Raw genomic sequence first — 14,282 nt, 5'->3', positions numbered from 1 at the left:
CAATCAGTGTGAGAAAGAAAAACTTTACCATTTAAATTCAAAGAAAGATTTAAAAGCACCTCTCTACTAATTAATATCTTGCCACATACCGACGCAAATGATTTTTTCAGTATATTTTAATAAACAAAAATTATTGACTACACGTGTTCTTGTCTTTACAAAAATTAGATAATCGACAACTTCACAAAATGATGATTTTAAGATTCGGATTTAGTCCTTTCTATTTCACACAATGCTAACAGAATTTAATACGATTTATACTAAGCGGGGTTATTTTTATGAAGAGTTATGGTTTAATTACAATTCTACTCACTGATAAGACAACAAATGATAAGACATGAGGCAACTACTTCTACCATTTCATGAAATGGATTTACAACGCTAAAATCAGGGGTTCGATTCCCCTCGGTGGGCTGAGCAGATAGCCCGATGTGACTTTGCTATAAGAAAAACACACACTTAAGTTCGTAATATAATGTATGTACATAATACAGTATCTGTACCTGATGTCTTAAATTGGTAAAGTGATTCATGAGTATAATACATTATTTGTGTATCTGATGTTTTATGTTGGTAATACATGCATATAATACAATGTATGCTTATCTGATGTCTTAACTTGGTAGAATGTTTTTGCAATGCTGATTGTGTGCCTATCAAAGGTGTTGATATTTAGATAATACATACACACTGTGTGTATGTAATATTTAATACTGGTACATCATTGTCTGAAGCTAATTCACAGAACTCCATTCACTTAATATAATTCAAGGTCCATTAAAAAACAAAAAAGTTGCAGCGTGTAGTTCATGAGCCCCATATGAGGATGACGTCACGGTTTGTAGCAGGCACGACTGGTAGTGACGCTAGTCACGAATGGGAGGCCCGTAGAACGAATTTTATGAACTTGAGAAGTCGTGTCAGGTGACTTGTTCAAGAAATCACAGTGATCTACAACGGAAAGTTTCACGTGGACAGTAAGAAAATTATCAGCGTGGTTTATTTTAACAGGAGTTGCAGTTGTGAGTAGAAGTTATCTTATCGTGATAACCGTTTAAAATAGCATACAATGATAATGACTATTACTAGTTATCAATGATGCTAACAAACGGTGGTTATAGTTACTTAAAGTTGCAGGAACTGGCCGTGTTTTCCTGTTGGACCATTTAAACTACTCACATACTGAGTCGATTGAACTGAAAGTAACTGGTACTGTTAAATACAAAAGGAAATTTATCTAGGTAGCAAGTTAATAGGAAAGTTTTTGCTTTCGTTTCCTTTAGTTTTGCCTGAATATTACCAAGTTGGTATTGGAAAGAATATTTTCAGTTACTTGTTTTGGAAATATTGAGACAGAGAGTGAGAAATGTGACATTTTTATATATGGTTTATGCTTTAAAGACGTTCAAGGTCCTTTGAAAACATTGGTTTCTGTGTTGTCTTTTGTGTTTTGTTCTCTTCAGAGCAGAAGATAATTACGTATTTCCATTATGAGTTTGTGGTAGTTGTCATCGGAAGTTTAGAAATGCTTGGACTAGAGACTTGGTAAGTGTGACTAAAACCAGCTAGTTGCTCTAGTAGCTGAGGTCCTGCTAACATCAAGTTTTCAATGGGTGCTTCTGTGGGGAAAGGAGTCTCTATTTTGGACAGCCTTCCCCCGAATCAGTCTCTTCACGTGGTGATGCTTGGTTTGGATTCGGCGGGAAAAACAACAGCTCTGTACCGGCTTAAGTTTGATCAGTACTTGAATACAGTTCCAACAATAGGTTTCAACTGTGAAAAAATCAAAGGGACAACCGGGAAAGCTAAAGGAACAAGTTTCATGATCTGGGACGTTGGCGGACAGGACAAATTAAGGCCTCTGTGGCGATCATATACACGATGTACAGATGGTATTGTTTTCGTTCTGGATAGTGTTGATGTGGAGAGAATGGAAGAAGCAAGAATGGAACTTTTAAGGACTGCTAGGTGTCCAGAAAACTCGGGAGTGCCTATCTTGGTACTGGCTAATAAGCAGGACCTTCCTGGAGCAAAAACTCCGCAGGATATCGAAAAGCAACTTGCTTTGAAAGATCTAGGATCAACTCATTTGTGGTACGTTCAGCCCGCGTGTGCGATAATTGGAGAAGGACTGGATCAAGCGCTTGAGGTTTTGCACGACATGATAATTAAGCGTCGTAGAATAATCAAACAATCAAAAAGGAAAAGATAAGAGTGGTATGAAAGTGTAAGAAAAACAGCTGTAAATTTAAATTTATTTAATGAAAGAAATTCTAGACATTTGGTGCAATTGACCATCACGTCAAAAGTTATGCTTCGAGTGGGACAAGTAATGACATAACTGGAATAATTACTGAAACTGAAATACATAGTGCTCATGTTAGTGATGCAATATTTTACAGTTTACTTCCAGTGCCTGAAAACGTTACAGTTGCATTCAGTGTTTCAACGTGTTTCAGTTTACTCTTAACATTTTAACATTATATTTAACTATCACATCATGAACGTAGTACAGTTTAGCTGTCGATTTTATCACACTTGTGAAAAAGCTCACCGAAAACATTCTAGAAATGAACAAAGTATGTATTTTTTGTATTAATGGTTCGTATTTGTTTAATGATTGTAACAACGTTTATTTTATATGAAGTGTTTTGTAGATAAACAAATTACTATATTTTTGGTACGTAGAAATAAAAAGGCCAGTCTTTTTCTACCACACTGCTATATGAGAACAAAAAACGAAATAAATTATAATATGTACTCAATGATTTTAATTTTTTTCTACTTATGCAATAGGAAAGTCAGAAGTGCAAGCTCATATGAATTTTTAATGATTTGTATATAGTTCTGTGTTTCAGATATAATTACTAGATGCGACGATAATTAAATAATTTTAGATGCTTCAGATTGTTATTGGTGTGATTATTTAAAATGCCTAGGACTAACACACTACATTCCTATTGAAATTGTGGTTCACTTACCTCGTCTAGCTTTTCATACATTTTTAACTGTGGTTCACTTACCTACTCTAGCTTTTCATACATTTTAAACTGTGGTTTACTTACCTACTCTAGCTTTTCATACATTTTATTTCTTCGATCAATGAGTTCATTAGAATAAAATAAAAAAGGACTAAAGATGATCCAATAACAATATGATCAGTTTTTGATTTAAATAAAAATAATGAATGTTTTTATTAAATCTCACCTAATTCTGATCTGTAAATAAATTGGATTAAATTAATAATAATTACAATACACATATTTGATCTATTTCCCACTCGGTTTTCATAAATACTGATGATGTAGAATTTTGTTTTTATTTCGCACAAAGCTACACGAGGGATATCTGCGCTAGTCGTCCCTAATTTAACAGTTTAAGACTAGAGGGAAGTCAATTAGTCATCACCACCCATCACCAAATATTGGGCTACTCTTTTACCAACGAATAATGGGGTTGATCGTCTCATTACAACGCCTCCACGGCTGAAAATGGGAGCATGTATGGTGTGACGGAGGTTCGAACCCGCGACCCTCGGATTACAAGCTGGGGCGTCGAGAAGCGGGTCGGGCCCCGGGGACAGTTATGTTACCGGGCCCCTTTTTGAAGTCTTCATAATTTCATGGTACATTCATGGGTGTATGAAAAATGTTTCTAGTGGGTGGAAGCCAAATGTGTTGAGAATTTACAATTTTTTGGATAAAAAGGTATTTTTTAAGGCAAAGCAGTTTCCAGCAGTTTATTATGAAAATGAGAATACATTATTTTCTATCCTATATTTCCCCGGGCCTCGGGACTGAATCCCCTCACCCCCACCCTCACGTCAGGCCTGACTGCGAGTCGAACGCTTTAAATACCTGGCCATGCTGGGCCCAGTGATGTAAAAAGTGCCAATCGAATACTGTCCACATAAGCCATGGTAATGGGAGAAAGTACCATTTAGCACTAGATATGGCAGATACTGTGTTATTGGCACATACATATTTTTACCTATTTTGGTTTTACACTTAAGAACTTAGAATTCATGTTAAAAAAAAAAATTGATCAAAGCACTTTTATTGAAATACAGTTAGCGCGTAATATTTATGATGAAAGTCTCGTTTTATGTAACAACTGAGAAACACAGAAAGGTAGGTAAATCTGGTTCCTATGTGCAACTTAAGTACATTTCTGATTGACGATATATATATATATATATACATTAGAAGATATATTCTGGCAAACGTCTGTCACGCTGTGTCATTTAACATCATAGACCACGCCATAGGTTACTTACTAACTGTGGGAAAATATTACAAGTTGGATATAGGATCTGCGCAAACTAGAACGTGCAAGTGAATGAGCCATGTTGTATACATATGACGACTGAAGTTGGTATTGGCTAGACCTATATAATTGCTATGAAGTTAGATGTAAGTCTGAAGAAAAGCAACGGTTCCTGACCAGCTCGGGTTGTCTTTCAATCCTCAAAATCCTTTTGAAGCTTTAAAGATTTTTAAGCCCAAATTCTTGGCACAAATTTGGCTTGATTTGAGGTAAGGGATATAAGTTAGGGCTGAGATATCAACCAGCTTTAAATTCAGCCCCTAAACAGTACTTTAAGTCGTTAGAAAATTATTGGAGGGAGCGGCCGCCTTTCTCAGTTATGCAGGACTAAGAGATTCTACAAGAACACCCTTTGGTTATGAGACATGTTAATCCGATATAAGAAAAACAGGTGTGTTGAACGGGTTTTTGCTTGACAGATCGCGTCACATAGGAAATGAAACTCCCTCTCAACACGAGCTCTGTCTATTTTACCAACCAAGTGACCTCTTTGTATTCGTTCAAAGTCTTTATAGAATTGATGCTACTAACTTTTAACATAGTGTGTATGTCTCCATGAAATTTGGCTGTCATTTAGTAAACAACATAAATTATTTCACATACAAAATCGTGAAGTCTTTTTAATAAACTAAAAAAATTGTCTTTGAATATGTTCAGTATTAACTTGAATAGTCCGTGTGCAAAGTGGTTTTTATGTTAAGATAAATAATACTTCATCTCAGAATTGACTGTCTAAATCTTTGTAATCTCTAAGTCCTCCTAAATAAATTTCAAATGTTTTTAGTAAAACTTTATAGTTTATCTACCTTAACTCTATAACAAGGTTGGTCAATTTGACCGTTCCCTCGTAACCACCAAAAACAAAATCTAAATAAATCTAAATTGCAGTTCTTCTTTCTATAATGACTTTAAACAGTAATATGAAAGTACATTCGTTTATCCTGAATACCTTTAAAGTCGTAACAATAAAAAACTATTTATAAATACATTTTATTATTTTATTGCCCCGTTGAACCGTGTAACTACTTTTCGCGTCATTATAAATCGTAACTCATGGGAAAAGTAGAATTCACGTCGCTCTATCGAATTACTTTAACCAAATGTTCGCGTGGGTGCCTCATGAAACATTTTTATTATGTTATTTATTTTACCTAATCTAACCTAAAGGGAACCCTACTTTTACACTGTTATTAATTTTATAATAATAAATAAGGTTTGGTTTGATTTGAATTTCGCGCAAAGCTTCTCGAGGGCTATTTGCGCTAGTCGTTCCTAATTTAGCAGTGTAAGACTAAAGGGAAGGCAGCTAGCTAGTCATCACCACCAACCGCCAACTCTTGGGCTACTCTTTTACCAACGAATAGTAGGACTGGCCGTCACATTATAATGCCTCCACGACTGAAAGAGCGATCGGTGTGACGGGGATTCGAACCCGCGACCCTCAGATTACGACTCGAGTGCCTTAACTACCTGGGCATGCTGGGCCAATAAATAAGCATGAAAAACGATAAAGTACTTACCCAAAATCTTTTTGTTTTTTCTTGCTGTCGATTATCGATAACACTTAACCCTACTTTTTTTATAGTAATACCCTAAATTATTGTATTCAGTTAAATAATGCATCAAAGAAGATAGACTAATAATATGCGAAAAAGTAGACAATTTTCCCTAACCTTCAAATTTTCTGGCTTTCCAAGTATGGGACAAGAGCCCGTCATAAATTTATCTATAACCAATCTTACCTTTCCCGTGGGAACGAAGCCTGTTCTACAAGTGAAATTGACGATTAAGTGTTAGAAGCCAACGTAATACATGTATAATATTTTCATTTGATAGATGACAACCTTGGCTTTCAATTGGTTATAGGTAGTATATAATTTAACGTAGGAGAGAACTATTAACTGTTTTGTATTATAATTTATTTTGGACGATTCTCCGATTTATTGTTACGTATGTTAACGTTTTACTACTTTAAATAACTAGAAATTTGAATTTAGAAGTTAATCAAATATTAATATGTATCAAATTTATTGTATTTGCTAACAAGATTGATACACACATATTTTTTAACACAAAGATATTTTAATATACAAACATAAAAACAATACAGTGTATAATAGCAGTTATTACTAATAGTTATCACAAATGATGGTTTATATACAAACTTACAAACTATACTGAGTCTTCTGTTTGGTTTGGAACTGAATATTTTATCGTGATCTAGGTCCACTACGAGCAAATTAATTCTGAGTTGATATTGTTTATTAGTTGCTGTTTCTTGATTAGCCTCACACCGCTTACAAGTTGACTTCTTACCGGGGAAGATATTTAATATCCTTGCAGAAATTCTAACGTCCGAAGTAATTCACTGAAATTAAAAGGTTTGTAATGTTTATCAACATTCTTGGTCCAATTCTGTAGTTTTCTGATTAATAGGCGTTAATCACAATTACAGCTTCCTAGGCCTATAGCGTACTGTCTGTAACTATCCAATAATAATAATAATAATATTTGTCTCTCGGCGCTTTGGTGTTTGTATAGTAATATATACCAATCACGTATACACTTTTCAATAATGATTTAACGTATTTTCGTAAACATATATTGTTGATTCTCGCTTTCAATAATTCCCTACAAATTTCGAGAACAGGCATGACTTGTGTAATATACAGTCAAGAATGTACGTCGCTTGCGGAAAAACAAACTATACAGAAATAAGCATAGGCACTAAAATAAACGCACAAAACCGTTAAATAACAGATATTGAAAGAGAAGATTTTACAGGTGAGATCTGATTTTTATTTGATACTTCTATAACCTAACGGAATTGGAGGTTATAACAATTATGGTTTGTTTGAGGAATGGCGATTTTATAAGAAGTAATTTACGTTTAATTTTATAGTTATTGGAGAAGTGATGGATAAAATAGAGAAGAGATGATAGCTAGAGAAAATGTGTAATTATGCAAGGGGGAAATTCGGGATTTTTTGAAAGTATTGCCTTATAGGATTAATAACTTAAACTTATATACTATTAAAATATCGACTATTTAGTTAAAATTTTATGATATATTAATTGATATAACTTAAACAAAAAGTAGTTTAATAAAAATTTTGATGTAAGACGCTAAAATCTCGTGTCATGCGCAGTAAAGGATAACTGTGGCGATAGGGTTAACGAAAAATATATCTCAGCGAAGTCCAAAACAATTTTCTCGAAAGTACTTATCTACTGGCCACGAAGCAGGATGAAGAGACCCTAAAAGATATTTAACCAAAATAACTACCACAGATTAATTAGATGGAGAGGGCATGGTTATTGAGAAATAAGTATAACATACAGTAGTTTTAATAGAATTAATTTATAATAAAACCTAAATACTTGCCAATAATACTAATAATAAATGACCAAGGGATGTGACAGAGAAGAAATATGCTGAGAGAGACGAAGTAATATGCTGCCAGTAAGAAACAAAACCTGGTTCTAAATAGCTGATTAATTAATTATGGTAATAAAAAGAAGTGTTATATGTTCGAATTGGTATGAGATAATACCTGATTGAAATAATAACAACCTTTATGGAACTAAGGAAAAACGAAGTGCTAGTATATAACACGACTGTAACAAAGTCTTCACTCTTAAAAAAGTGATGTGGGAAGGGATCTACAACGAGAATATAAATTATTGAAATTGGTACCTTAATTGACCTGGACAACATTTTTCACAAAACTGTAATCCTGTGGGTCTAAGAGATACGTGTGCAATTTTTCTGAAATTAATAATTTGATGTCTGTTTGATAGAGCTTGGACAGACAACGAACTGCAGATTTCTGATTCTGACCTAGTCAATAAACGTAGTTGGCAGTTGAAAAATACTTAATCCTTCTGTCATTTTGTGATTATTAATTAAATTGTTAAAATATTTTAAAATTTCATATTTAATCGGGGATTTTTAGGAGTATGTACATCATTTTCAAACTCATAATTGCATCGTTTCAGTGAAGCGTAATAATTCTTGTTTTACACACGAAGTCTTGTTAACTTCAATAAAATGTTCTTTCCTGGAGCTTATTCATTTCAATAAAGGGCCGTTTCAAAAAGCGTAATTTTACCTGAAGATTTACAAAAGGTTGAATTAATGTTTATAAAATGTACATACCGATTAAACTTTATGTTCTATACTCTCATTACAGTATAGTTTTATTGTATCGATCTATATTAATTTCATTACGAAACTTTCCAATCTAAATGATGCAAGCGTACTTGCGTTAAGGATTAAGTAACACTGTTTGGTCTTGATGTGTATTTCTTTACTAACAACGTAAAGTACGTTATGGGTTTCAGTAGTATGTGACTGTAATTGTATCATAACAATGAATTATATATTATTATCCAGGGGGCTAAAAGAATATTTATCTATATGTGAATTTCTTTTTCTTTCTTCCACACCATTTTTACTCTTCTAAAATCGACGTTTTAGCGATTAATATTATTATGTTCTTTCATACGTAATACTAGCGTGGAGTAGAAACCTATGATGACTTTTTCTTTTTTTTTTTCTTTTTTTGGAATTTCGCACAAAGCTATTCGAGGGCTATCTGTGCTAGCCGTCCCTAATTTAGCAGTGTAAGACTAGAGGGAAGGCAGCTAGTCATCACCACCCACCGCCAACTCTTGGGCTACTCTTTTACCAACGAAAATTGGGATTGACCGTCACATTATAACGCCCTCACAGCTGGGAGGGCGAGCATTTTTGGCGCGACTCGGGCGCGAACCCGCGACCCTCAGATTACGAAGCGCCCGCCTTAACGCGCTAGGCCATGCCAGGCCCAACCTATGATGAAAGATGGAGGAACCATTTTCGTTCACTGGCAAGTTTCGTTTATGGCTGTCAAATTTCCACATGACCAACCAGAGATCATTTGTAAGATATTTTCATTCACTGAAACCTGTGCTTGCTACGGCTGAACTACCCAAAACAAAAATGTGAGAAAAGTCAGCGCTGAAGAATTCCACAGTTGTGAAATTTTATTGTTTAGCATTTAATGCAATTTAAAGTGACCTTGCCTCTGTTCTGAGTTAGTTATGTATGAAAGAAGCCTGCTTTATCTCGGCTTCTGCACAGTTTCTTTTTTAATGTAATGATACGGGTAAAAATTCTTCAAACACTAACTTGATAAAATTTAGGAACTTACAAAATTACATTATTCAGATATTTGTATACGAATAAATGTGTGAATAATTCTCAGTGACATCTAAACATAATTCCTTTACACATTCCTATTGGTATCTACGTATTAACTTGTGCAAAAGTAAACCATACAGAGATCAGGAAGAAATCTTACCAAGTAATGAAAATAGCTGATTTAATAGACTGTTGCTGAAACATAAATAACAATAATGCATTTTTTCACTACTTGTATATCATCGCTGTTAGCAAGTATGCACTATTCTTAGAGCAAATTGAGTACAGATTACTGATTAAAACTATACTTAAAAGTATGTGTTGTTAGAGCACACCGAGTACAGATTTCTAACTAAAGAATACGTGTCGTTAGAACATATGTCAAACTACCGAAATATATTTTGTAATGTGCAACTTACAAAGTTGTTTTCTTCGACAGATGAAAATCGTAATATTTCTGAATGTAAATAACTATCCAAAGCTAATGACTAATGTTAGTTTATTATAACAAAAAACAAGCCTAAACAAAGATAAAAAAATTAAAAACGCTGCACCAGGGATTATAATAGTTTAGATAAAAGGTTGGGAACCTTCATACTAATATACTTCGTTTACTGGGCTACTAATTTAGTGCCTTTTTACCATAATGGGGCTGGAATGTTAACTTCAAGAGGTAAATTTATTTAACTTACCCCCAAATGGTAGTACGTTATTCTTATTTTTATTTATTTTTTCTTCTTTGTTTTGGAGAGTAGTCACTTTCCCACAGATATCTGCAGGCAGTGAAGGGTGATATAGATGTGGGACGTTGTGGTGCAGTCCTACATCTCACTATCCTATTTATCATTTCTATTTCTGTTATTTTAATTTATTTAGTTTAGTCCTTTAATTTATACTATTTCTTTATCTGAGACTGGCGAATGGAGGCTAAGACTGATAGACGGTGTATCCCCATCGTAATGTGGGTCCTACTTCTTCGGTCACCTCCAAAACCTAGGGTACATTCTATATCCCACAGTATAGCCTGTATTTTATCTATGCTTTGGCTTGTTTTTATCTGTAGCAAACTATGGGTGTGTGTGTAAATATGTATAGAAACAGGAAAGTTTTATACAAAACAACAACAACAAAAAAGTTCACATTTTCGTTGTTAATTCAGAGTTTTTTCACAGTCACTAAATTGTACATAAAGGATTATACTTTATTTTTTCATACTATAACATCAATTTGAAAAATTTGTACAATATTATGTTTCCCTCCATGGTATTGTATAAGCTATCAACATACAGGGTGTCCCATAATGCAAATAGTACAAAAGTTATTTAACTTTCTTTTTAGTATACAAACTTACAAGCCTTCAGAATAGATTTTGTTTTGAGTTAATTCAATTACTAAACTTCTTTATGTCTTCCATCATTAGCTACAATCAGTCCAACGCTTTGTTCAAATTCTGACGGTAGATTTTCCAAAACAGCTGTAAGGATGTATAAGACAGCATCACGGGCTCAAACTTTCAGTTACTTTAGATATCTTCGTTGTTATGATAGACTTGGAATTTCAAAAAGTTCCAAAGGTAAAAGTTCAAAGGTGTGAATATGGGGGAACTCTTTAGGCGTTGTCATTCTGCTTAGAAACAGGGTCAATTCTAAAATCTGCAATAAAACATATTATAATTAGCAATGGAAAAATCATGTAAGTAAGAACGTAATAACTAAATATTTTGTCTTAAATTTTGTTATCTCAAATAATAATAAAAAAGTTATCCAACTTTCATTTTGTGGATACCCTGTATTTCTTAATCATGACACATCGAGAAAACTGTTAAAATCAAATTATTTATCACGAGCTATTCTTAAATGCGTTAATAGTTAAGATAACATTAAATAAAGATAACTAAAACTTGCATGTGTATATTAGCTTAAGAAATTTTTGCAAACTTGTCATTAGAGGTAACCAGTACGCTTATAAGATGTTGGAAAGTATCATCAAGTGGAGAACCTTGTATAACCTGTCATTAAAGAAAACCATGTAGTAACTTTGTCGTAAAATCTTTTGATATATCACAAAGCTGAACAAAGACTCTTTGGGAATCTAATAGAAACCTGTGGTTAGATAGCATCAAGCAGTGCGTACGCAAATATGGAGAACCTTGTATAAACCTGTTATAAAAGAGAACCGGTTAAGAAGCTGTATACGGTGGAACATATGTTGACATTGTTCTATTAAAATGTCATAAATGTAGTTTTATAAAACCTACAGAAACATGATGTAGTCTGTAGTGGATCATTGATTTAACGTTTGACCCATCTTCTAAACCAATCATCGATATTGAAAATAAGATGAGATGTAGTTTATGTTGTAAACGTGACGCTCACTTTCTTTAGAAATCAGTAAACTCAAAAACAAACAAAGTAAAGATATAATACTAGCGTTATAAACGTGTAGTTTACCACACAAAGAAAACATCAAATCTGAGAAAAACTCAGGATATGACACTGACGTTATAAACGTGTAGCTTACCATACAAAGAATACATCAAATCTGAGAAAAACTCAGGATATGACACTGACGTTATAAACGTGTAGCTGACCAACTGAAGAAAACATCAAATCTGAAAAATAAAAACCTCTGGCTATGATTCTAGCGTGAACTGACCATTTGAAAAAAACATCAAATCTGAGAAGCTGAAATGATACTTTACATTGTAAACGGCAAAACAAGCTTTCTCACCATTCAAATATATTGTGCCCATCATAATAAAGATATGACATTATTTTGCAATTAGAAATTCGAAGAAAACATTACAAAAGTATATTTATAGCAGGGGCGTAGATCCTGGGGGGATGGGGGATACATCCCCCCTTCATTCTAGGTGGGGGTATGGTGCATACAATCATCTCCCCCTACAGTTTGGTCCGTTGTATTGTTTTATTGCATCACAGGCCTACAAATTGTGTGTTTGTTCTTGTGATTCTCGTGTTCTTACTAATCGAATTACATAATTAGGCCTAGATGTAGGCTTTTTCAGTAGCCGAAATGTACATCTTTAATATAGGCGTGCTTCTAAGCTTTTCGGTCTAAGCGATAGTTCGTATCAGTCAGTAGGCCTAAGTATACATGCAAATATCATGGCAACAAGATTACTCTGTGAATGCATGTTTACAACCTTTCAGGTTCACGTAATCAGAGATTACCAATTTGCAAATTGAACAGTCCACATAAGTGGTTGCAAAAATCATACCCCCCATCGGGTGTAAAAACCTACGCCACTGATTTATAGCGTAGTTGATATCGTTGGTATTAGCACGATTTTGCTTCAAATTATTTGACATAAAAAACTGGCAAATATAACAATTTTATATAATTTTGTAATTGTATAATAATTTCGTCTAACTTGCAAACGATATTCTATGTTTTACCACAAAGAAATCTTCGTTCTTGAAGTTAAGAGTAGAGTTTTCCACTGAATGTTTGTGTTTAATTTTCGAAACTACCCTGAGAGAGATCATAGTGAACATTAAGCAACAACAGTTAAAGTAATATTTAATTAATGCTCGTATTAGCTCATATGGGAATACTTGTAACTACAAGTACGTGTGTGGTGTTCTTTGGCAATGTTGTTTGTTTTAAGACAAAGCTATGCTTTTCTCACCACGGTGATCGAACTCCAAATGTTTGCGTGATAAGCCCTGAAGCTTACCACTTTAACAGGTAGCACCTACTCATGTGGGTTTTCTTGGTAAATTTGTGACTTGTACGTAAAATTCTGATGAACTGAAACGCTTATGCCTCGCTTACAGACGAGCATCGTAACATTAGAAAGTAACACACTTTGGTAGAAAACAGCAAGCTACAAGGTTACTTGCTTGTTTTGAAGTGTCTTCTCCGTCAAAGCATCTAAAGCTTGCATAGCTGTTCAAATATTTTAACAAGGTTAAAACGGCAAGGCCAAAAGGTCCGGTTACTGCCACCAAAGTGAACACTCATAAGGAAAAGAATGACCATGAGAAAAATGGAAGTATAGTACTGGTACTTACTTGCAGAGGCGTACACTTGTCTTTAATCCAATCACATGCTCAGCTTAGCTCCTGAACTATGGATGAAGTATGCACATGTTCATAACGACATATTTAAGTTTCTTTGTTCTGTACTTGACATTGTTTGATTTTCGTCGACGTACGTATGACATTGGAGTTATTAATAGTTTAATCACGAGAACTTACGCAATGAAAAGTGGACATTTTAAAATAAAGTTGGGCGAAAGAGTGCAATCGTTGAAAATGAATACAAAAAGTAATTACATGATATTCAGTATGAAATGTTTAAGTGTGTTGTAGGCTTCCAGACCAGTGCTTGTATTTGAATTTTGTTGGTTTTTTTGCGGATTTTGCTTTTAACTGTTGCCGGTGGTTTTAAAACATTTCAGTCAGTAAAGGTTTTTAAAATAATTGTTTCTAAATGCGCCTTTTGTCACTATTATATAACTTACTTTAAGAAAAAAAAAACTTTATTATTTATGTATTTATTTTCTTGGGAAATGTTTATCAAGAGGTTTGTTGGTAATTTCAAATCCTAAATCACCAGCAATTTTGTTTTAGATTATGCAAGTTCAGAAGAAAAAAAATGAAATTATTGGATACCAATACAAATCATTTATAACAAAGATAAAACTACTTACCAGTATAAATCAGTTATAAGCACATAATTATTTTCTCAAAAGTCACGTTATAACTGATTTGTACTGGTAAGTTGTTTTATCTTTCTTGTAGCT

General features: G+C 33.8%; 1 protein-coding gene and 1 long non-coding RNA gene across 2 annotated transcripts; one reads left to right on the top strand and one right to left on the bottom strand.

Moving 5' to 3' along the window:
- The first annotated feature begins 890 nt into the window (after window positions 1–890).
- LOC143232007 (ADP-ribosylation factor-like protein 4A) lies at window positions 891–2,905 on the top strand. The gene has a single exon (XM_076466971.1). The coding sequence runs from the start codon at window positions 1,610–1,612 to the stop codon at window positions 2,210–2,212; it is 603 nt and encodes a 200-aa protein (XP_076323086.1). The 5' UTR covers window positions 891–1,609; the 3' UTR covers window positions 2,213–2,905.
- A 7,635-nt stretch (window positions 2,906–10,540) lies between these two features.
- On the bottom strand, window positions 10,541–13,911 carry LOC143231474 (uncharacterized). The gene is made up of 2 exons (XR_013016937.1): window positions 13,378–13,911; window positions 10,541–11,163 (listed from the first exon to the last, which is right to left on the bottom strand). It is a non-coding gene; the product is annotated as an uncharacterized LOC143231474 (long non-coding RNA).
- Window positions 13,912–14,282: the final 371 nt, after the last annotated feature.

This window comes from Tachypleus tridentatus, chromosome 11 (genome assembly GCF_004210375.1).
Source record: "Tachypleus tridentatus isolate NWPU-2018 chromosome 11, ASM421037v1, whole genome shotgun sequence".
In the NCBI taxonomy this organism is placed as follows: Eukaryota; Metazoa; Arthropoda; class Merostomata; order Xiphosura; family Limulidae; genus Tachypleus; species Tachypleus tridentatus.
This window is presented reverse-complemented; position numbering and strand designations above follow the sequence as displayed.